This window comes from Danio aesculapii, chromosome 4 (genome assembly GCF_903798145.1).
Source record: "Danio aesculapii chromosome 4, fDanAes4.1, whole genome shotgun sequence".
Taxonomy (NCBI): domain Eukaryota; kingdom Metazoa; phylum Chordata; class Actinopteri; order Cypriniformes; family Danionidae; genus Danio; species Danio aesculapii.
The window spans coordinates 50,029,126-50,054,632 of NC_079438.1; the positions used below are offsets into that span (position 1 = coordinate 50,029,126).

Genomic DNA, 25,507 nt, shown 5'->3' on the forward strand with positions numbered 1-25,507 from the left:
TTGATGTTCAATAAATGATTAAGCTTTTTAGACTTTCAGCTTCATTCAGCGTGTAATGTTGCTGTTTAAGCACATGCAAAGTCCAATTCAAAGGGAGTTAAACTCATATAAGCACTGAATTATTAGTCGATTGTAGTCAATTTATAGATTATAGTCATTTATTATAGTCATAGAGTATTCTTTTTTCCGTATGCAAACAATAGATAAAATTAAATCATTTATGGTTGAGTCTCGTTAATAGTGTGTTGTTGTTTTCACATAAATAAGATGCATTTTCACAGATCTAATACGCTGATATACATACAAATCCCCACCCAAACCGTTTATATTCACAGGCACAACATTATGGCAGCTTGTGTTTTTTTTTTTTTTTGCTTTTGACATGAGTTTTGTTTAGAATAAGAACTTTTAATATAAACGTCATGAGTATGCACTTTGTGTCTGTGCTCTTAGAATAAACATTTATCAGGGGTTTAAACTTATAAGGCTTTAAAACACAAGATGTTCACATCATGGCACAATAAATGATTCATAATGTAGTTTGAGTTAAGAGTCAAACTACATTTTGTAAAAAAAAGAAAAAAAAGAAATTAAAGCACAACATGCTCTTTAATCCGCTTATTAATTGTGACGTCAAACGAAGCAGCTTTCAGGTACAAGCCCTTAATCAAACTGTATAGGGAGGCTCAACAAATGATAATAATAAACGTTTACAAAGCGTGTAATACTTTCGAAAATGACGATCACAATATTTATATATATCCATGCCTAATATCTGATGGCCAGAATGGGATTAATTTTTTATAAATTGTAAAAATATTCTCGTCTGTGATGCAGCAAGTCCAGAGATTGTTATGTTCTCCACGATTTTATAAGAAATCCACTTTATTGTGTGATATGACTAAAAAGTTATCATAAATAAATATTTTCTTAATTCAAATGAGTAGCGGCTTGTACCCCAAACAGTATTCTGTGTCATGACAGCAAGCGGATAATATTCATCCAACCCTTCTTAGTAAAAAAGTACTCATCCTCCTACATATAAATGTCAAAAACATTTTTATACTTAATATCAAATACTAAGCAAAGAAAAAAAAAGTGTTACACATGATATTTGGGGAATTGATAAGTCCTGTAACACAATATGTAATATACAAAATATAATAAAAAATATGCAGGTTAATTAGACTACTTAAAAGGTATCCTATAATGAAAATCTGAGTATACCATAGTAGAATAATAAAAGATCAGTATATGGAAATGGGCATACTGTGAGCTTCAGACACCACTGTTTCCTCGTTCTCATGTAAATTCCACGAGTGTAAAACCCCAGTAGACAATGGGCCAATCAGAAGACAAAACAAACAGTGACGAGACTCACGGGCCATGCCCTCCGCATTTGCATGTATGCCTAATTTGAGTCGTTCATCCGAACCTGATGAGCAGCCACGCCATCAAGCTCTGAGATCATAAAAAAAAAGCTCAGAGATCATTAATATGCACGCCTCATGCCGTGTTTGATAAGCAACAATGTTTTCTAGTGAGACGACAGTAATAATTTCTCTCGCTTAGTTATTTTTAAGCGTATATTTTACTTACAATGCGGGACTTTTATTTTGAAAACGCGAGTGCCAAATTGTTTACTGTGCATTACTGGACAATGGCAGCACGAGACATGTTTCAATATCACCTCAGGATGCAAAATGCAGGATTTACAGATTATACATTTATTCATCTCCACTCTGAAGAGGCATAAGGTATGTTTAGTTAGATCTTTTGTTAATTTATTGTGTTTATTGTGAAATTTGATGCATATGTTTCAACAAACACTCTGTGCAAATGTTATCTGCTCATGCAGAGGTTGATAATTCCTGGCTGTGTTTTCTTTGACTATAGCTTAAAATACAATGCCATTCATCTCTATCGCTTTCTTTTGTCAAGTTTAATTATAAATTAGCCTTTATCTACAACAGATCTGGTGAGCAAAATAGGTTAATGTTACTCTGTCTGTAAGTCCGAAGCTCATTAATATTCACGACACGAGCCATATATGGTCAATCATGGACCTTCTGATTCTATGGGTATTTTATGGAGTAACAAATGTGCTCATTAAACTTTTTCTGGAGATTTAGATATCAGAGAACAATTTAACTTATTAAACCAATGCAGTATATGGCAACACTATTTTATATATATATATATATATATGTGTGTGTGTACATATATATGCAACACTACAGGTCTTTTTTTAACTGGAAAGACTAGTGGAAAAAATAAATAAAAAAACTGGGTGGCATTAATGCATTCCTATGGATTTAAATATCTTTGCATAATTATATTAAATATATCTTGGTATAATTAATCAACTAGCCATCTATTCATTATTCATTTTTCTGGAGGTGGATTTTAGACAAATGAGATTTCACTGTGGGTGGAGCTGCCCTATGCAAATTTGCCAGAGTGTAACACATCTGATAATGTAATAGATGTATCATGTAAATGTGCGTGCAGGGTTTATTATGGAATTAAAATAAAGGAGCGTACGGAGCAGGGAGGCGGTGAAGAACTGGTATTCATCCTCTCCATTGTCGCAGTCTAGTGGCGTACTGTACTCCTCTAATGGGGTCCCTTCAAGAGCCTCGTCATCCCAGTATTCATCATCGTCCTCATCATCGTCATCCTCATTGTCGTTTCCTGTGGGAGTGCCGGACGGCTGCAGGGCTACTCCTTTCTCTCCAACCTCATCCTCATCGCTAGGAATCTCCTCTGGAAAACAGGAAATTATGATGATTTTCTAAAGACTGATCCCAGCGCAGCGAACAGAAGAGATTTAGTGATGAAGCTTTGATCTTCTTTAAGTAAAGGTCTGTCTGTCTGTCTGTCTGTCTATATCCATTCATCCTTCTTCTGTCTGTCTCTCCGTCTGTCTGTCTGTCTATCCATTCATCCATGTATCCATCCATGCATCTATTCATATAAAGATCAAGTGTTTGAATGTCATAATCTACAGGTTCTAATAGGATGAAGCTAAAAATAAAGAGGAAAGTGCATAACCTAAGAGCAGCATTTTGGAATTTATATAGTTAACAACAGAACAAATGGTGTATATAATGAGAAGTGCATTAAAAACTATACTATAAATGTGTGTGTTTTTAATTTAATTGAAATTTAATTTAATTTAATAAAGAGAACACTTAAATTGTCAGGTTCTCTGGTTTTGTTTTTGTGTTTGAGTAAAATATATATATATTTTTAATTGACAAATAAAATGACATAAAATAAAATCAATATCCATGTTTATATTCATTTTTTATGACAAAATGATTCTAATGTTTTTAACTTAGTGGTTAAATGTGGTCAGAAATCCACATTTGGTGGTAAAATTTACAACAAATTAAAATATTTGTTATTCTGAATATTCTGACTTTCTGCTAAATAAAAAACTCAATTTATTAGAAATTTGGAAGTAATGTTATCAAATAGCTAAAAAATAAAACTCAAACCTAATGAAATCCAGCAAATCTAGAGAATTTTCTCAAATGTTCTCTTAAATTTTCCCATAGCTGGGTATTTTTTAATATATAGTACAAAATAACACGTTTTTGTATAATTCAGACTGAAGAAAAAATAAATCTAGTAAAACATTAGTCCAGTTACCATAAATACTTTTTTAATTCAAAATTAAAATTCAGGAAATTTAGAAGTATTTTAAAATAGTCTAAAACAAAAATATCTTACAATACTGGTTTCAAGTGGACGTAATCTACAGGTTCTAATAGGATGAAGCTAAAAATAAAGAGGAAAGTGCATAACCTAAGAGCAACATTTTGGAATTTCTATAGTTAACAACAGAACAAATGGTGTATATAATGAGAAGTGAATTAGAAGAAAACTATACTATAAATATGTGTGTTTAAAAATGAAGAGAACACAAACTGTCAGTTTCTCTGGTTTTGTTTTAAGTTTGAGTAAAAAATTTAAAATAAATATATATTTATATTTATATATTATGTTTTATATATAAAATAAAGATTATAAAAAAAAAATTGGCATTAAAAAAAATATTTATATCCATATTTATATTTAGGGGTCAAACGTGGCCAGACATCCACATTTGGTGAAAAAAACTGTAATTTTCCAGCCACAACAAATTAAAATTTCTGTTACTTTGACAAACTGTCATTTTCTGCTAAATAAAAAAACTAAATTTTTATTTTTAATTTGGAAGAAATGTTATCAAATCTCTAAAAATAAAAATAAAATCCAGTTAATCAAGAGAAACTGCTCATTTTTCATAGTACAAAATTACATCATTTTAAAATAATTCATACTGAAGAACAAAATAAAACTGGTGTTTCTGACGTGAATTTGTTTCGAATAAGAACTTATTAAACTTTTTTGAATAAACATTTATCAGGAGTTTAAACTGACAAGGGATTAAAACTCAGAGATGTTTACAAAACCATGTTGACATCCTGGCACAATAAATCATTCGCTAAGTTAAGAGTTACACTACATTTTATATTAAAAAAAAAGCACAATATGACCTTTAAATTAATCTCCCATAATAATCTGCTCACTCATAAACAAAACTAATATGTAATAAGCAAATAAGTAAAAATAAATATGTTCAGGTTTGTTTTAATTAAACTTCTCAAATAGCTGTCTCTCCTCTAAAACACAGAAACACAAACATTAGGAGGTGTAAAAACAGCTGATGTCTGTGTCTCATGGCATCATGGGATCAACAAATCCATAACTCCACCAGTGCGATACAGTCCCAATTCAGGTCAGGAGTGTAGGGTCGAGAAGATCTATCGAGTTCAGCTGAGTGAAGTGTTTGATGCCCAAAGGTACAGAATCATGTTAAACTAACACGCGCGAATCGTTCCTCCATTTCCCCATGTCTCCAGGGCCCTGTTAGAGCGATACAATCAGTTCTCAGTCGTCCGTAAAGCCTGATGACTAAAGACCAACCTCAAGCAATATGTGCCAGAAATAGCACTTCCTGCGCAGGGATTAAGTTTACCTGAGGTGAAATGAGATAAGGACTTGATGAAGCTGTGAGATTTAATACAAGCACACAGACCACCAAAAGCCACAGCGAACGCAGCATTGGACTCGACTGGCTGCTGCTTAAAGACTTAATTACAATTCAATCTGCTGTGATCTTCTGTTAAAGACAGACACTGGAGGCAAAACACTTTTTTCATGCACCTGTCAATTCTGGGTTTTTAGTGCTTTGTTTTTCAATGTAAAGAAAATAAATCCAACATAGACACCTTTAAGTATTTGTTTCATTGCACTTGATCAAGTTATGTCAGTAGATTTCAATCACAATACATACAGTTGAAGTCCAAATTATTAGCTCTCCTGAATTATTAGCCCCCTACATATTTTTCCCCCAATTTTTGTTTAACGGAGAGATTTTTGACAGTGTAAACATCTTTTGAAAAGTCCGTTTAAACCCTTTCCTCCATGACTCTTTGAATTAAAAAGCAACTGCTACTACACCTTTAAGGGTTGTATATGTAAACGAGGTCATTTATATATACAAGTCTTAAAGGGATAGTGCACCGAAAAATAAAAATGTGCTGTTCTCACCATTCTCTTCCTCCTCTGAGCCTTGAGCTCTTCCGAACTGCTCTGGTTTGTTAAGCACTCGGGAGGCGTAGATGTGCTTTAAACCCAGGAACAGGAGGAGGACGGAGGGGACGATCTGACCCGCTACCTCCTCCAGGACGGCGGGGCGGCTAGGCAGCTCCATCAGAATGCTGAGCCCAATGACGCACATCTTACGGTCATGTAGTCTGTGGACAACATGTCAACAAACCATAGTAAGAAAACACAATGAATCCAGTTTAACTGACTGTAGGAAAAGGAAGATAACTAAACATTTCTACTAAAAAGATTCTTATGACGTTTTTAAGTTTGTATTTTATTTATATTTTTATTTATTTATTATTGTTTAGCCTTTTATGACTTTTTATTTTTATATTTGAGCACAAATGATGATTTATATTGTGAAAATGAGCTGAAATAAAATATATGAACATGAAAAAAAACGCGTATTCTTTTTTTTTTCTTCAATAAATGTTTATTTTATGTAAATGAGGTCATTTGCATAAACGATACTTAAAAGAACAGTGCTGATCTAGACTTTTTTATGGTTTATGATAATAACTGTTCAATATTTTCTACAAATTGTTTAAATTAGTTTTTTTTTTTTTCATTTTAGCAATTGTAATTTAGTAAAAGTAATTTTCTTATTATTTTCTTATTCATTTTTTATGTCTATATATCAATTTAATTTAAATTAATTATATTAAATTTGAGTTTATTTGGCAACCACCTGAATAAAGTTATAAAGCTTTAACTTTAGTTAACATTTATTTCAAGCGATAAATACAATCATAATTACGTAATAAAATGATTTAGTTTACAATAAGATCCCTACCAGTTTTTTAATTCAACTGCATGTTAAAATCAGTTATAAACGCATTTAGTACCCCATAAGGTACTAATAAAGTGCAATGGTACATTCCAAAGCAAACGGAAAGTTCCATCAGGAGCAACCTCACCCTAAAAAGAACTCAGTGTCGTTCATCCACTGATTGATGAACTGTGCTGTGATTGCCTCTGGACTGTGAGAGAAGCGGATGTTCTCCAGTGTGTGGATCAGCAGTGTTGGGTTGTAGTATAGAGCTGCGATGACCACCTGCAGACACATGGTGCGCAGCTCACTGGACTTCACACCACGAGTTAAACGCTCCAGCACGGCCTCCACGAACAGAGGGATACACTAAAAACACACACATAGAGACAGACAGACAGACACATATTATTGATATTACATTCATGTGCATGCTTGATATTACTCATTAAACCACAATTTCAGGATCACCCTATCAGCTTATAAAGCGCATTCATTTGTTATAGTGAATAAATATGAATTTATTTAACAAAATGTTGGCTGTTGAAATAAAACTAAAAGGAAATAAAAATAAAAATAAATTAAATATTTGCAATATCTTAAAATGTAATAGTGAAATAAAGCAGTAAAAGAAAATGAAGAAAAACAAAAATTAAACTAAAATATAACTGAAGCAGATTAAGCAAAATTTAAAGCTTAACAACATTTTAAAATAGGATTATATAATAATTGTTTTTGAATTCCTTAATATTAAATTGCATTTGAATATATAAATGTACATGACTGAAGGTAATACAGTGATGGCTGAAGATTTCTAAGAGAATGAAAAGGTAAATGACACTCATAAATCAGAATTGAGAAAAATGATGAATAGCTTTGTTTTAATTAATGATTAATTTATATAATAATGATTCAATTTCTACACTGAACCTGAAATGCTCCACATATTGTTAAAAAAAACTGAAAAAAATACAGGTTTTTAAAAAGAACACAAAAATGAATTAAATATACTGAAAATGACATTAAAATACATTTTAATTAATTTATTTTACATTTTATTTATTTATTATATATTTTTATTGTTATTAAACTTTATATATTTATTTATTATTTATTTTAATATTACAGTAAATATTAACACTGAATATCCAATACAAATGTATAATCAAAAGCATTTTTACATCAGTTATATACATGTCTTAGATATTCATTTTATTTTTTACATTAAAATAAATTAAAACTAATATTTTCTTTAAAATGGAGACCATTTTAATATTGAAGCCATTCCAAAATATTCACACAATCTATAAAATTTAACATTTATCTAAATAACACAAGAATATCATATGCGCAGAGACATGTGCACACGCTAATCTAACAACAAATAATAATAATAATCTAACACACACACTAAAAATAATAATATATCACAAACTAAAAAAAGCTAGTTTATGCTTTTATGACTACTAGGCTGGATTACTGTAATGCTTTGTTTGCTGTTTGCCCAGCTGTTTGCTCTATTAATAAACTTCAGCTAGTACAAAATGCAGCTGCCAGAGTTCTTACCAGGTCTAGAAAATATGATCATATCACCCCAATTTTATCCTCCTTACACTGGCTGCCTGTTAAGTTCTGCATTGATTATAAAATTCTACTTCTTACCTATAAAGCTTTAAATAATCTAGCTTCTGTTTATCTAACCAACCTTCTGTCTCGGTACAATCCAACCTGCTCTTTATTATCTCAAAACTCAGGGCTTCTGGTAGTACCAAGGAATAGCAAAGTCTACTAAAGGAGGTCGAGCCTTCTCCTGTATGGCTCCAAAACGATGGAATAGCCTTCCTGATCATGTCCGAGGCTCAGACACACTCTCTCAGTTCAAAACTAGACTAAAGACGTATCTTTTTAGTAAAGCATACACTCAATGCATCACATAACGGTATGATGCATGAGTGTGCTCCATGCAGGTGAGCGGGCTTAACAAACAACCTGTGGAACACACTTCTCCGGTGTTAATGCACCAGACATGTTAGAATTTTTGTTGGAAAACATTTGTTAGAAATACTCATATTCTTTACATGTTTGCTTATATAGCTACTGTTTTCATTTATAACACTTCATTTTTGCACCTAGTTTAAATACACTATGCACAGCAGCTACGCTAATAATTGTCTTTATTCTCTATTTCCACCTGGGGATACTCGTCATGGGACATCTAGAGATTATGCAGCACCATTGATTTGAATTGAATTGAATATTCTTTGGGTTATGGATAAATATAGTTATTCTAATAGTTTAATAAAAATTATTATACTATTTACCAAGCGACCCCCTGTCATTGTCCCCGCCCCCCACTTTGGGAACCACTGATCTAACACACAATAGAAATAATAATCAAACACACTAATCTAGATTTTAATATTTAACATTTATCTAAATAACACAAAAACAACACACAAGCACACTCACAATAATATATGACAAAAACACACACAACTAACCTGGTCAATGCCGCGTCCACGACACTGTAATATAATGACCTCCAGAAGTTTGGCAGCATGGCATTCTGGGTCCTCTCCAGCATCACTAGTTAAAACCTGAACATGATGAGAGCTCAAGCTGTCAAATGCATGCAGAAAAACCACATCATCCATGTAAAGTGTATTTTAATAAAGGAAATGACCTTTTTGCACATGGTGTAGATGACCTCCAGGTACTTTGGATCTGACAGCAACATATTGGTGTCCACGGTAATATAATTGTGCAACAGGGGCATCATATCTGCATGAACAGGGGCAATTCATCAAATCATTAGCCGTCAACTCAATATCAGCACAACGGTTTTCAAATGACTGGAGTAAATACGCACATCCATCAAGTTAATGACTCTTTCAGGATAGTTCAATCGTGACATGAGTTTAAGCTGGATCGCTGAGATCAAGTTTGGGCTTGACTTTCATGTCTGAGCTACACTACATTAAATGTTTGGGATTAATATTAGTTTAAAAATAAAATAAATAAAATTATAAAATAAAAATAATAAAATAATAATAATAATAAAAAATAATAATAATAATAATAAAAATAAATAAATAATAATAATAAAATGTTGGTTGTTACAGGTTGTTAACCCAAAAATCTAAATATACTCACTCTTTAAGTAATGATGCTAAAAATAAATTGCACTTTTAAACTGCATTCAATAAGAAAAAACATTATTTTACATCATGATAATAAAAACATCCCAAGCTGATCCCAAGCATTTGATCAGTAGAGTTTGTGCCCGTGTGTTTGTTTACCTGCATGTATTTATGTGTATACATGAGTGAGTGTGTATTTATGTATATTCGTGTGTGACCTGTAAAGTAGTCGAAGCAGTCGTGCTGGAAGACGTCATACAGGACCCCCAACAGCTGCCACATCTGAGGGGAGATGCAATAACAGGTGAGTCCAAAGGCCAGCGACAAGATCTCCTCATAAAACTCTGAAAAAGACAGAAAGAGTGTGACTGAGCGATCCTCAAACCTTTTAGAGCCATAAAATACTTTTAATGAATACAGAACACGAGTAAAATATCGAAATATTAAATTAGAGCTCCACCAAGTGGCTGTCAGTGTGAATGCATTTAAAGGGACAGTCGACCTAAAAATGAATAGTCAATATTTAATAAGGTGTTGCTCCTATGCATGCATTTCTTCTTTTGATGACGATGATGATTACAAAAGTTGAAAATAAAAAAAAATGCTGTTCATATAGTGACCCCGATTATTAGCTTAGTTTTTCCTGTATGTTTATTTGACGCTCAAAATGGCCATAGCTGTTGACTTTTTTATTAATAACCAAGGAAGGACCACAAATTCAGCTACAAATATCCTTTAATGTTATAAAAAGTCATCTTTGATGGTATGAGGGTGAGAAAAATCTCGCAAATCTTTATTTAAAAAAAACCCCACACAACGTTCCCCCTTGTTCTGGACGTTTAACAATACAAAAGTAAAAAATAAACCAACATTTTGTGCATCACATTACAAAAATCCTGACACTGAATGCTTGTTTTGTCTAAATTATAGTTCATAAAACTATTACTGTTGCAGTTAAGCCTAGTATCAGTGTATTTTCCATACCAAGTTTAACATCTTCAGACTAAAACTCTGGTTGTCTCAGTAGCTTACTGTTGAGACCAGACTTACTGTTTAATGTATTGTATAATTTACGACAAAATATACTTAATTCTATTTTGTATTATGTTTTGCACTACTATTTAACTTCTTCAAACTTGTGTCCTTTGTCTAATAAGTTAATAGTCTTACTAATGTGGTCACTTACAAAGAAAGTCAAGGTCAAGCTTTTTGTTTAATACATAAAATCCTGGTTTGTTTTACCCAACTGTATACTTGAGAACACTTATAAACGCATAAGAGTACACTTTTTTAAGCCTGATGCTGGTCACTACTGTGCCATTACACTGATGAGTGAAAGCAGAATTTATTTATTTACTTATTTCTCCATTCATGTATATTTAACCTGCATTAAGCATTAGAACAAAGCAATTACCAGGGTGACTAAAGAATGTCTCAATTTAAATTTTTAGGTCCCTTTAAAAACACTCATGGGCAAGTCTTTAAATATATTTGGTGCTTCTTCATCACTTAAACATTTCATAATATTACATAAAAAAATGTGATAAATAATGATCTTGAAGTGGAAAAAATAGTGTCTCACACACACACCTGCCATACCTATGATGGGTTTCTGGAGGACGAGACCAATCACCTGCAGGCAAATTCCCTCCAGTTGTTGACTGATCTGAGAGAGGGACGGGAAATATATGTTAACCTCATTTCTGTTTATTCAAGTGTGCTTAAATATTGTTTAACTTGCTTAAACTATTTAAAGTGACAGATCACCAAGAGCACAATCACAGCGCAAACAAAGTCATTCACACCAGTGTAAATTGATTTTGAATTCATGTATGATATCAGTGTATATATGTCTGTGTGTATGTATGTATGCATGTATGTTTATTTTAATATAGTTTTTATATTATTAAAAATTACTTTTATTGTATAAAAATAAAAAAGAGGACAATATTTTAGATAAGATTTTTTGCTGACACTTTGGCTTAAGTAGCAATTCACACCAATTACTATAGCTTATAACTAGGGCCAGACGGAATCTGCGGACGTTTTTTGCTATTTCTGCTGATAATTTTGGTAAAAATCTGCGGATTTCTGTGGAATTATTTTGGGAGTATCATAACTAAAACCTTAATATGTGAAATTAAAAATACTATCTTTTTAACTTTTATTTAATGTCTAAAATGCAAATCCAATTAGATTCACTTTATTTGGTAAACAAAGCAGGTCTCTCATATAGTATATCTACTAAAAGATAGAAAGTATTACTGTACAAACTGCATTGTAATTAATTAAAAAATTGAATAAATATAGATTTACACACAATTACTCAAGTAAATAAACAGAATTATTGATGGGCTAAAAATCTGCGGAAATCTGCGTGCGCAGATTCCATGTGGGCCTACTCATAACCTGGACGTTATTAAGATATGAACTGTTTTTTTGCACTTATAAAATATGATCTTATTTTACATCTCCAATTCCGATACCAAACTGCCTTACTAACCATTAATAAGCAGCTAATTAGTTGTTTATTGAGCTAAATGTCTGTTTAAAAACAACATTTATTTAAATTCATTTACATTTTTATACATCATATATTCTTCTGCTTTTGATCAATTTAACGCATCCTTACTTTATTTTTAAATACAAATACTGACCTCAAATTTGTAATATGTGAAACTCTATATCTGTGGTATTTTCCTGCTGAAAAATGCCTCGAACGTGTTTTCAAACCTCTTTGCGGTCTCCCATGACAGTGAGGATGGTGTCTATGGTGCTGAGGATACCGAGGGCCATCACAGTCTTATCTTCACTTTCCTCGTATTCTTCACTCTGGAGGATCTTGCTGAAGATCTCCGCCTGTGCACAAGAGCCTCTTTCAGCACGAAATGCTACGCTTTAACTAACGTCAGACTGTGAGGATTGATGCAGTACCAAGTTCTGTGTCATATCCACAGCAATGACGGTCACTTCCTCGCTGTATTCGCAGATCATCTTCTGAATGACGCCGGTCAGGTCATCGTTTTCGGTTTCTTTGATGATGTGCAGCAGCTCCTGCATCACAGGCCTGATAAAGGGCCGGATGTAGACCTTAGCTGTACAGGTTAAACAAAAAGGGTTGTTAAAAAGGGTTAATTCACTTCATTCTTAAACAGAGATCAAACCTATTCAATTAGTAAACCTAATTGGTGCATATTAATGTTCTGTTCTCAAATAAAAAGAGGTAAACTTCAAAAAAGCCCTTGTATATCTATAGTGTCTGTAAGTACACAGCAGTGGTGCTCAACCCTGCTCCTGGAGATCTACCTTCCTCCAGCTCCAACTCTGCACACACCTGAACCAATTAACTAGGACCTAAACAGCTTGATCATTACAGGCAGGTGTGTTTAATATGGGCTGCGACTGAAAACTGCAGGACGGTAGATCTCCAGGAAAAGGGTTGGTCACCCCTGATATACAGTATCAACAGTCAATCTATCTAGATATCATCCAAAACATGCTAGTAATGACATACAGTGTAAAAAATGATTGGACGAAAAGTCCTGACAACAAAAGTCTTTGTGTTACTGTAACTTATGTGAATACAATAATCAGGTCTAAATAATACGTAAATGTTTTAAGTTACACAAAGTTTAACTTAATAATTTAGTCAGTTTGATTGATTTAGGTTGAGATAACAAGAAAAGTTCATTTGATTTAACTTAAACATTTAAGCCAGCAAGATTTTTTTACAGTGTAGTAAAAAGGCAAAACAAATCTCTGACTAACAGGGTTTCTACAGGTTTCATCAAGTCAAATTTAAGACTTGTTAAGACCTTTTTAAGACTATTTTAAGACCATAATGAATACAATTTCAGATGTAAACAAGGTTAAATCCTAGATTTTTAATGGTCAAGTTAAAACCTAAAAAAAAAAAACATTAAAACAAATGTTATTGTAAGGAAAATAATTAAACCATATTAATAAGTTAACAGAGTTAATAAATAAATGTTTCCTAAAACTTTTATTAATATATTTTTAGTGATTGGATGACTGTTGGTGCAATTGGGTATAGCTTTACATGAACATAGAAAATTAGGACCCGTTTAAAATGATTTAAGACCTGCAATACAATATTTGGATTTTATTCAAAAATTTGATTTTGGAAATTTAAGACATTTCAAGACTTTTTATGACTCCGCAGATACCCTGAACTAAGGCTTAATAGCACTTCAAGCAGGACATCCAACTACTGGGAATGTTAACAACTAGCATAATGAAAAACTGCCATGCAACACCCTACCAACCATACAGAAAACCGTAGCAACAACTTAAAAATCCCTACGAAATCAAAACTAACCATATGATTTTGTTAGCTCACATTGCTAGTCATTTGTGCATATTAAGAAAAAAAAAAAGTTTGCCGTTCTAATCTTTAATTGAAATCTGAAAATGCACTTCCTGTTTTTTTTAGTTAAATTGTCAGATTACGTATATCTTAGGAATTGGGTGTGGCTAACATTTGTTGTGGCCCAACAAATAGAAATGGTGAGCAGGAGGTGTCTGTTAGGTAGTGATAACTCTACCCAAACCCTTTTCTCCATGTTTCTGAGTTAAATGCCTACTTTATTACATCCAATCAGAACTCCTTGCCTAGCACCTAGCAAAGCCCTGGCAATACCTTAGCAACCAACCAAAACACAATATATTGAAAAAAATTGGTGGATTATCAGACCTTGCTCCTGGTTTCTGACCAGCGTCTGCAGGGCGATGGCAGCCTCCACTTTGACTGGCATCTCCTTATCCTCCACAAGGTTGTGCTTGACCAGCTCCACTGCGTTCCTCAGGACTAGCTCATTGTGAAACTTCAGAGGACTGAAAGAGTGCAGCACCCAGCACGACTGCACAGACAATTATATTAGAATTTTAAAAAAAGTTCAAAAAACTGAATAATCTTTTCTACATGTTCCAATTTATTTGACTCATCCTAAAACTATTTGGTGTTTATTGATGTATAGAAATAAAACATGATAAATTAAATAATACTAAAAAACATTAAGCATTAAGTAATAACTATGAAAGTTTAACAGTGTAAACAAACAGTAAATTACAACAAGAAAATGAGTCATTGAATTGGAAAAAGTAACTATTTGAATATAAAATTGTAACAAACGAGAACAGTGCTATCTATCTATCTATCTATCTATCTATCTATCTATCTATCTATCTATCTATCTATCTATCTATCTATCTATCTATCTATCTATCTATCCTTCGATCCGTCCGTCCATCTGTCCATCTATCTATCATGAAGCATCACACAGCCTCCTCTCAAGGTTTCTTTTTTCTTTACTTTCGTTGGTAAAATTTTGGTCCTCATCCCTGTTGCCACTGACCTGCTTTCTTTGGGACTTATGGAGCTGCGCATCGATGGATTTGCTCTTCAGTGTTTGGACTTTCAGCAGTGAAAATTACACCACACTGAACTGAACTAAACTCTGAAAACTGGACTGACACAGTTTCAGTTTACTAGAACTTCTATGTTAAGCTGCTTTGACATAATCTACATTGTAAACGCGCTATAGAAATAAAGATGAATTGAATGAACACTAACCCGAGCCCTTAAGTAGGCTAGATTTGAGTTAAGTAGCGGAAACACATAATTTTGTAACATGAGCTCCATCTGGTCCCTGTACACTCGCTTCTGCAAACACACACAGAAACACACCCGTAAAATGCTTGTAATTAAATAAGCATCACACAGCAGATCCGGCTAATGAAATCGAACCTTCAGCAAGGGTTGAGCGAGAGTTCCGATCACATGCAGAGCCCCGTCCTTCCTGCGGGGGTCCGCACTGGGATCCACAAGGATCTGATGGCAAAACTCCATCATCTGCGGCAAAACCTGAAAACGAGGAAAAGCTCGTCACCCAATGTGAAATGATTCAAATCAGTTAACAAGGGTTTTACCTCCATTTTTAATCTTGCTATCGCTTATCGGTTTGGGAATTGGTAGTTACACCAACTTGACTTTTAAATATTTTTAATTGCACTACCAGAAAGCAAATAAATTGCAGTCTGGAGCTCTGAATTTGGTTTATGGATGATTTTTAAACATGTAAGCACTGTGTAAATAATAGGTGTAAAAAAATTCTAAATAGATGAGGATATTTCACTCTGAATCTTCTCCCGCACTGTTAAAAAGCTCCTTGACTGAAGCTATTATCCCTGGTAAGCAACTTTGATAGTTTCTAGAAGGCGTTTCAACAGCAGCTCTGGTGGACTCACCTCTTTCCTCTTCCTGGCTGCTGTGCATAATAGAGTCTGAGCAGCGGTGGCAGGAGACACATGATCATCATAGACATCTACAGCCACACAAAATACAGATCAGAAACGACACAAAACAACAAGATACTTTCCTAAATGCACTAACAGAGGAAATTAAACACAAGGCCTGGGGGATGCAGCTAAAAATCAATAAATACACACATAAATATTAACAATAACATTTTCAGACTTTTAACTCAAGATCCTAATCTACAGTGTAGTGGGTAGACTGAATATGCTAACTGCAAAAAGTAGAATTCAATAAACTAAACTTGATCGGGACATCCCTAACTCATACTGTCATATTCATAAACCTACAAAAACTAAATGACACCTTTTTATTTTATAAGACATTTATTAATGTCCTACAAATTTAAATCCCCCCTATTGTTAGTCATTAATTAATTAATTAATTTAATATTTATGTAGAACTAAATTCATTTGTAGATTCATCAGATATATATTTTTTTCTACACTCTTATAGTCACATAAAAAAAAAACAAATCAAAAACAACATGAAATTAGTGCATTAACACAGCCTTAAAGAAAATCAACACAATCGAAACAACAACAGCATTAATAAAGCACTGACTGAATTTCATGCGGATGTACTCATACGGATCCTCCTGCCAAAGACGTTCATCTTCATCTTTATAGCACATCAGTGGAAACACCAGCTCGTGAGTTATAGTCTGCAGACACACAGATGAAGGTGAATGAAAGTCAATATTGAAAAAATCTGACATTGCGATATTTTGTTCCATTGTGATTTATATAATACGACATGAATATAATTTCAGCAGATGATTTGAATAGCTTTATTTGGAAAGATTTCATTCATTTAGATCGACTGGGATGATCAAGTCTTTTTCTTTGCAGTGCATTTGCATAAAATACAATCATTTATAAGCATAGATAAATACGACAAAGAAAGAAATACAGCACTTTACGGTTTTCTGGAGAGTCAAACAGTATTCAGATACAGATATTGAACAATCAAATGTAAAATAACATGGTCATCATTGTATAAATAATTTAAAGAAATGACATTTTATAATATCTTTATCTTTTAACCTTTAATTAATAATCTAATCCTGCGATGTGACTATTGCGGATGCACTCATTGCTATAATGATATATTGTTCCGCCCTACTTCACGTCATGTTATTTGCGTTTTTTTTCCGTTTGTCACCTGCATGTGCGGCTTCATCTGTCTCCATGTGAGTGAATGTGAAACGCCTTGGGTCATGAAGCTCAGCGTCTGCTGGAGGACACGAGGACTCACGTACTGCCGCTGTCTGTGCTGCTCCATCACCTTTAATAGCACCTGAAGACAAAAACAGCACTCGTTTATTCGTTTATTAATTGTACAAAGCATAAAAATCAAAGCTAAATGTGACGTTCATACCTGTTGGATGCCTACAGCATACGTCTTCAAGAAGAAATCCGCAAACTCTACATATTCCTTTGTTACATTTCCTGGACTGCCATATCTGAGAATAGATTTTTAAAAAAGCATTACAAATTAAATATTAATATCAACTGGAATCTAATCTAACTTTATACTATAATAAGATTATCTGTAATATTATAATATTATCCTACTTAAACTATTTATATATAATATAATATAATATAATATATTATAATATAATATAATATAATATAATATAATATAATATAATATAATATAATATAATATAATATAATATAATATAATATAATATAATATAATATAATATAATATAATATAATATAATCAAGTTACTGTGATAAAATCTGTGTATTAAATCCAATAAACTTCAAAATTAAAATTAAAATTTATCTTCCACATTATATTGTATTATGTATAATACACACAGTACAAATAATAAATTATTACCAAAAAAAACATTACTAATCTTTGATTTAACCTCACAAAATATAATTTGAATATATAATACAAGTAATTGTAAAATAATTGCAATAATCCTACCAACAATATTAAATATAATATGTTGTAATAAATAAAAACATAGCAAGTTATTATGATAAAACACTGAATCATTATTAACAGACTTCAATATGATGCTATAATATAATGTAACATTCTTTGTCATTGTTAAAAACTACAGCAATTAATCATTCTATATATAGTTTGTGATATTAAAAAATACAATAGAGATAGCATTTTAAATAAATCAAATAATGTAAAACAAATGTTTATTGTAATAAATACTATTAATTAATAATTAAGTGACCACATACTGTATTAGTTATAGTGATAAAATATAATCTTACATTTAATATACAAAATACAGTATTCTAAAACACATACATAAATACTCCAAAGCATTCAAATACATTTGAATCAAACTAACACTCCTAAATAAAAATAAATAAATTAGTATGAAAATAAATGGTTAATGTAATATATTCTATTAATTAATAATTGAAAAATATAATATTAGTTATAGTGATAAAATCATTCAAATAATATTGAATTTAATTAAAATTGCTAAATGAAACAATATAGCTGCAAGCAGCAAGTATCGGGGCCAAGCAGCCCGGCGGTCACATGATGAACATGCATGGCAACAAGCTGCAGAGAAATAAAATAAAATAAAATAGTAAAAAAAATTATAATAAAATATATAAAAAAAAAATAAAACACAATAAAAAATAAAATAAAATAAAAAATAAATAATAAAAAAATGCAAATAAAAAACTCTTGGTATTATATTGAGAAAAAATATAATCATTGGATGCTGTTCTGTTGTAAGAACTGTCTGTCATTCTGAATTCACTACTAGGTGACCAAAACAGATATTTTCATCATAAATAACCACAAACTACACTGTCCTGTTTATTTGTGCTCTGGCTTGTTTACTCACCTCTCGAACATCCTTGTGAGGATATGCAGAGCCCACTTCTTGCATTTCCACCAAATCAGCTCAGGTCGATCGTCCTCATCAGCTTCCAGAGTTTCCTGAAAAAAAAAATCCCCCGCAAACACTCACTAAATCAAATCTTCCAAAAAAAAGTGCTCAACGATGAGAAATAACATTCCACAGACTTACAGCAGGGATGTCCCGATCCACAACAGTCCGTAGGATCTCCATCCAGTGCGTCATGACTGTGTTGTTAATCAGCTGTAGAGGGAATGAATACTGCAAAACACAAATACACACAATTCTAAATACAATTCAGAAAAAATACTAGCATTTTTGAAGGATTTACATTTAACAATATTTCCTTTAAAGTCTCTCCAGATGAAAATCATTGCCTGATAATGTTAAACATAGGGCATTCCAAAAGTACCTGTACAAGTGCATGGAAAATCTTGAGGATCTGCTTCTGGATGAGGACTGAGATGAATGTGGCATCAGACAGGAGTTGAGTGATGAGCTGCTGGAGCCGCGGCAGGAAGATCTGCATGGCTGCTAACAGCGGGTCCCGCTCCTCGGCTTTCTTAAACCTGACAAACACACAAAACACAAGCTGAGGGATCAAACTTCAAACATAGCAGGTCTAATTCAGAATATATATATATATATCTAGCAGTTCTGATTTTCTTGGAGTTGTGTTTGTGCAAAAAAAATCTTTCCACAGAACTTTGACTTCTCACTTGCAAGATCATAACTTGCTTACTAAAATCATATTTTGAGATTTAATATCCCACAATTCGGAGTAGAAAAAAATTTCTGATGTAAATTGCAAGAACAAAAACAAAATTATAAGATATAAACTCTGAATTCTAACATTTTTCATTGTGATTTTTTTTCTTCTCTGTCAGAAATGGCCTTCCATGACAACTGAACTAAATAACAATTAAAAAAAGTGTACTTCTACTTATGATTTGACCTAATTTAAGTAAATGCTATATTAAAGACTACATCATTTAAGGCATGGCAAGGCAAGTTTATTTATATAGCACATTTCATACACGATGGTAATTCATATAAAATAACATAAAATACAATAAGTAGGGCTGCTCGATTATGGGAAAATTCATAATCACGATTACTTTGGTCATAACTGTAATCAGGATTATTCAAATCGATATACAGTTGAAGTCAAAATTATTAGCCCTCCTGTGAATTTATTTATCTTTTTATAAATAAAAATGACGTTAAACAGAGCAAGGAATTTTTCACAGTATTTCCTATAATATTTTTTCTTCTGTAGTAAGTTTTATTTGTTTTATTTTATTATTTGTATTTATATAATTTATTTATTATTTGTTTTTTTTAATATATTTTTTTTATTTATTATTTGTATTTATATATTGTATTCATATATTATATTTATATATTTTATATATTTGTTTTATTTTATTTTGGTTTGAATGAAAACAGGCTAAAATATTTTTAAAACCATTTTAAGGTCAAAATTATAAGCCTCCTTAATATATATGTTATTTTGTAAAATATTATGTACTGTCATCATAGCAAGGATAAAAGAAATCAGTTTTATTAGAAATGAGTGATTAAATCTATTATGTTTAGAAATGCTTTGAAAAAAAATCTTCTTTTCGTTAAACAGAAATTGAGGAAAAATAGGGCCGCTAATAATTCAGGAGGGCGAATAATTCTGACTTCAACTCTATATATACAGTTATTTTCCTCCCTGTAAATAAGGAAATGGAAATAAATACAATAGAATAAAAATATGAAACAAACTGTGCTTTAAGCATCTTCACTGTAAGAAAGAAACTTTAATTTTAGCTACAAAAGTCCTTCAGTCAGGAGCAGTGAGGGATTTTGTCCTTTTGTTGTTTGATTAAGGATAAAAACAGTGGGCAGAGGGAATATTGCGCGCTGTCACTTTAAGAGCAGTATGGTTCTGATTTATGGTTTCACTTTCACATGTCTTTTGATTCTCAACTTGTTTGTTTATTACATAAATGAGGGTCAATATGAATAATCACTAAACACCGCGTTTTGACACAAATGTGCATGTATTTGACCTTTAAAGCGCTCACGTTAAGATGACTTTAGATGTGTGTGCTCTGTTCGCCTCTGAGGCTAAGCACATACACAAAACAGCATGCAATCTCTTTCGCGCTTTTAAAAACATGAATGATTCGAATGTATATTAAAGAATGATGCACAATCCCGTGCTGCAAAAGTTACATTACAGTACATGCTTTTAGGAACGAAACTGAGCTTTGCAGAGCAACAAATGTGTACATCGGGAAAGGGGGCTGTGTATGATGCAGTCATCGTTTTATCTCGGTTAATGTTTTTTCATAATCGTTAGAAGCCAAAATCGAACTCGAAACTGAATTTCGATTAATTGCACAGCCCTAAGTATAAGAAATTAAAAAAAAAAAAAACAAAGAATAAAAATGTATTATATATTATTATAAAGATGGATTACAACAGTACTAGTATTTCTTTGAATACAATACCAAAACAAAAACTATTTTTGCTACCATTTTTGATATCGATGACAAATTTTGACAGAACAACTGCATAATTCCTTAAAAATATCATTTTAATTATTATTATTATTTTTTGTAGAAGTACAGTATATAAAGCTAGACAGTTTTATTTTTCACAATGCCTTCAAATCTCAACATTTCAAATTATGTTTTATTACATTTGGATTTTGCATTTCAATCTGCATTTTTTTTTTTACATCAGTAATGACCAATCAGCATTCACCATAAACGGCAGACTAATTAAAATAGACTGGAACTTGATGGAGGGGTTAATGTGACTTGAATGAACCATTCCAGACACTGTCAGAAAAGAGCAGACGCCAGCGCCAATAGCCTAGTGGTCAAGTGCGCTGACATATAGCACCATGGTGCTCACGGCGACCCGAGTTCGATTCCCAGCTCGAGGTCCTTTGCCGACCCTTCCCCTCTCTCTGCTCCCAACTATTTCCTGTCAATTCTCTGCACTATTCTATACATTAAAGGTTAAAAAACCCTAAAAAATAAATAATATAATAATAAAAAAACTAATAAAAAAAAGAGCAGATGCACCAGCGTTTATACAGTCAAGCCCGAATTTCCCCTGGGGTACGAATAATTTCAGACATGACTGTTTACATATTTTTGAATGTATGCGATATTGACCTTGGATGGATCCACATGTTTTGTAGGACACCTCCATGACAATCTCGGGAACTTTTAAAACAACAAAACCAAGTCAAGTCAACAAGTCAAAAAAGTTGTTTCACTCACTCATAGTTTTTGACGAGTTGGTAAAGCGCGAGCAGACTGCCATACCAGCTGCCACTGTTCTGGGACTGCAGATACAAGTTAATCTTGTCCACTACACCTGTCCACCGGCCAGGAAAATCATGCTTTATTATGGCCCGCAAACATACCATCAGCTGAGCCCTGCCAAACAACATCAAATAGTTCATGTCAGGTTCTAACGACTGTCAATATGAAGTGAAAACATTGCGACTTGCCTTATGGACTCGGGGCAGCGAATAATGGCCTCCACCATGTTTTCCCGGATCTGTCCGCGGTCATTTTCGTGGATGTTGAAGGGAAACACCACCTCTCCCAGTGTGGGCTCCCGGTCTTGCCAGTACTGACTCACCATGTTCTTCAGGTAGATGGCAGCTGGGGGATGAATGCAATGTCATTGGTTATTTCATCCAATCAAAATTGACGAATGGTACAGGAAAAGATCTCAACCCTGAACGATTCAATTGGGAAGGAGATTGTGATTGGCTGAAGGAAATGACAGGTTCTTACCTGCCTGTCGCACGGGAAACTCCACCTGCTCCGACACTATGATCTGTAGAAGAGTTGGGGCGAAGTTGATGATCTTGTAGGACTAAAAAAAAAGGGACCACATTTTTTTTTGGCTTCTAATTTTAATAAGCAAAATCTGCAAAGCTCAGGGATTTCTCTTTATACACATGCTGCTTTCTCAGTGATTTTCAACTGGTTTTCTCAAATACCAATGCAACATAGCACCAAAATTATTCAAATATTGTTGAAATATGATGGCTTAACGTCACAAAAAGCCAATCATTCAATTCAGATGAGACAAAATATAGAAACATAGAAAGCAAAGAATATTAATTTCTCTTTATAATAAGTGTGAATAAGAACTTATTAGATGTCAGAAATGTAATACAATGAACTAATGAACTTTATTTCTGCCATAATAAAAATGTAATTGCGGAAAACAGGGTGAGGAAAGGGTGAACTATTTAAAAAGATTTGGAAATTCAGGTTTAAATTATTTTAAAACAGTACCACATGATTTGACAGTTTTTTGAAACTGTTTTTTGAATTTGATAGTTTTTCTCCATTAGTTTATACTGTATACATACACTTCTCCTGCCTTTTTATTTATTTATTTTTATTTTATTTATTTATTTTTATATGCTGTTTGTGTGTTTTACTTTAGTTTGTTTGCTGCTTAGTTTCGATGTTCTGTGTTGTTAACTTTTGAAAAAGCAAAATAAAAATAATTCAAAAATGTAATTGCACAATTTATCTCACAATTCAAAGTTTTTTTCTCATTTGTAAATTTTTATGTATGTTTTTACAAACTAATTAAAATGATCTCAATGCATCTTGACTTTTCCAGTGATGAACTCGAAAAATTTCCACTGCAAGAATGTCAGCACTGAGATCAAAGCTCACAATAAAAACTAGTTTGAGGTGACATTTTTGTGATTTTTTTTTACACAACTCTAACTAACCCAAACAATTTCAGGTTATAATCTGGCAAATGAGATTTAATATCAATATCCATCACAATTCTATGAAAAAACACATAGTTGTGTAATACTAAAAACTGTGGGAAAAACTTAATCGTTTCAGCATCGATTTCACTCATTTTCCTTCGGCTTAGTCCCTTATTTATCAGGAGTCGCCACAGCAGAATGAACCACCAACTATTCCGGCATATGTTTCACACAGCGGAGGATGCCCTTCCAGCCACAACCCAGTACTGGGAAACACCGATACTCTCGCATTCACACACACGTTCATACAGCCCTACTCACATTTGTACAAAAACAAAAACTTTCATTCTGAAATGGGCTATCATGATAAAATAAGTTGAACTGAACTAAAATAAAAATATTAATCAACTGAATAAAAAAAAAATTGTATTCTAAAATGCATTTGGCCCGTGGTAACCTTTGATTTGGCCCACATCCCATCTGAGAAGAGAGGGAAAATGATGCTGATGGTTTAGAGACTGTCATTTCTAATTTAATGTGACCTTTTATTTGTTTGTTGTATCGTTAAGCTACAAAAAAGGCTAACCGAAATTAAAATTTTCTATTTAAAAAGCGTCAATTGATCAGATTTAGTTTCAAATGTACATAACATACATTAACATTTTTCTCAGCTCACTTCATGTTGTACTATTTCACTTTAAAGACCATCAAAATGACATCTTTACCGTAAAAGTGAAATTAATGAACCTACACACAGGAGCCTGATAAAAATGTTAATTTTAGAAGAAAATTACAGATAGCATTTAGAGGATTTTGCATCTAAACTCTTCATTTATTTTTTAATATTATGAAAAATATTAGCAAATTACCCATGATGACTTTAATGTAAAATAGTTTGGTATATTTATCTTCGGTCCATGGCTATCAATGGTTTTTGGTCCTTCATATGAAAAGGTTTGGGTGCTTCTGATGTAAACAATAAGCACATCAACTCTCCCTAACACACATGCTCTTCTAAAGAACTGTCTTCAATAATGGCTATGTATAGTATGAATTGCACAGAATTGCATCAGTGGAAGCTGCAGAAATAATGATTTACACGCAGCAGAATCAGGACACAATGAACAACCATGTCACATTATAACATCACATCTTCAAATTGACTCACAGGGAAACTGTAAATGAAGACTGAGACATGTAAAAGTAGGTAAGAATCTAAATAACTCTGTCATTTTATTACAATAAAGCTAAGATATGCATAATTTAGTCCATAGGGATCAATGGTCGGCATCTCATTCTGCTGTTGAACAATGATGCCTTTGATTCACTTCAACTAGTGTGCACCCTAAACAGTCAACAAAGCGTTAATAGGGACGAATGCAGACGATTATTCAGCTTTATGAATTAAAAACCAGGCCACAAACACTGAAGGCATCTTTTAGCGCTTCTGTTCCCCAAAGAGACAACAAACTTCTCCAGACGGAAAACTGACCTGGTTGAGTTCATTCTCAGCCGCGAGCCTGAGATTGGGGTCTATGGTGCCCTTCAGAGCCTGTATGATTCGATTGGGATCCATGAGGGCCGAAGGGGTGGATGAATTTTAATAAACTTTGGACTATCGGACAGATGCGCGGACGATCTGATGCCTCAGATCTTACAGGGAACCCTGCCCCAGTCTGCCGTCAAGCGACTGTCAGCGTCGCAAAAGAACAAAGCCGAAGCGGAGCGTTTGCAGCAGAGGCTGGCGTGACGAAAAAATTAAAGGGACCTCATTCAAATATTTCTTAAATATATAAATATAAAGAACTGCTATCTATTGACTGATTGGATTTAGATAGCTTTCATATAATGCTCTTAACTAATTTATTTATTTTCATACACTTCTATACTATGGGGTATATGCACATCAGGGACGTTGCTAGACATAAATGTCTACTGGGGCACAGCACCCCCTCCAAAAATAAATAAATAAATAAATAAA

At 32.8% G+C, this 25,507-nt stretch overlaps 1 protein-coding gene across 2 annotated transcripts in view; it reads right to left on the reverse strand.

Moving 5' to 3' along the window:
* ipo8 (importin 8) overlaps window positions 1-25,189 on the reverse strand; it is a 28,403-nt gene extending 3,214 nt beyond the window's left edge. Inside the window, exons 1-23 of one of the 2 annotated variants that reach the window (XM_056455980.1) lie at window positions 25,019-25,189; window positions 22,580-22,661; window positions 22,288-22,444; window positions 22,055-22,213; window positions 19,180-19,336; window positions 18,939-19,028; window positions 18,753-18,847; window positions 17,288-17,372; window positions 17,072-17,206; window positions 16,472-16,571; window positions 15,841-15,917; window positions 15,341-15,457; window positions 15,167-15,256; window positions 14,288-14,453; window positions 12,508-12,668; window positions 12,307-12,432; window positions 11,173-11,239; window positions 9,792-9,917; window positions 9,117-9,214; window positions 8,935-9,030; window positions 6,582-6,802; window positions 5,605-5,810; window positions 2,545-2,766 (exon numbers count right to left, since the gene is read on the reverse strand). In XM_056455980.1, the coding sequence (XP_056311955.1) occupies window positions 2,545-2,766; window positions 5,605-5,810; window positions 6,582-6,802; window positions 8,935-9,030; window positions 9,117-9,214; window positions 9,792-9,917; window positions 11,173-11,239; window positions 12,307-12,432; window positions 12,508-12,668; window positions 14,288-14,453; window positions 15,167-15,256; window positions 15,341-15,457; window positions 15,841-15,917; window positions 16,472-16,571; window positions 17,072-17,206; window positions 17,288-17,372; window positions 18,753-18,847; window positions 18,939-19,028; window positions 19,180-19,336; window positions 22,055-22,213; window positions 22,288-22,444; window positions 22,580-22,661; window positions 25,019-25,102 (2,917 nt within the window). In that variant the 5' untranslated portion in view covers window positions 25,103-25,189. Of the gene's footprint in view, window positions 1-2,544; window positions 2,767-5,604; window positions 5,811-6,581; window positions 6,803-8,934; window positions 9,031-9,116; window positions 9,215-9,791; window positions 9,918-11,163; window positions 11,240-12,306; window positions 12,433-12,507; window positions 12,669-14,287; window positions 14,454-15,166; window positions 15,257-15,340; window positions 15,458-15,840; window positions 15,918-16,471; window positions 16,572-17,071; window positions 17,207-17,287; window positions 17,373-18,752; window positions 18,848-18,938; window positions 19,029-19,179; window positions 19,337-22,054; window positions 22,257-22,287; window positions 22,445-22,579; window positions 22,662-25,018 lie in introns of those variants that run through there. The other variant, XM_056455979.1, reaches the window with a different exon arrangement.
* Between the last annotated feature and the right edge of the window lie 318 nt (window positions 25,190-25,507).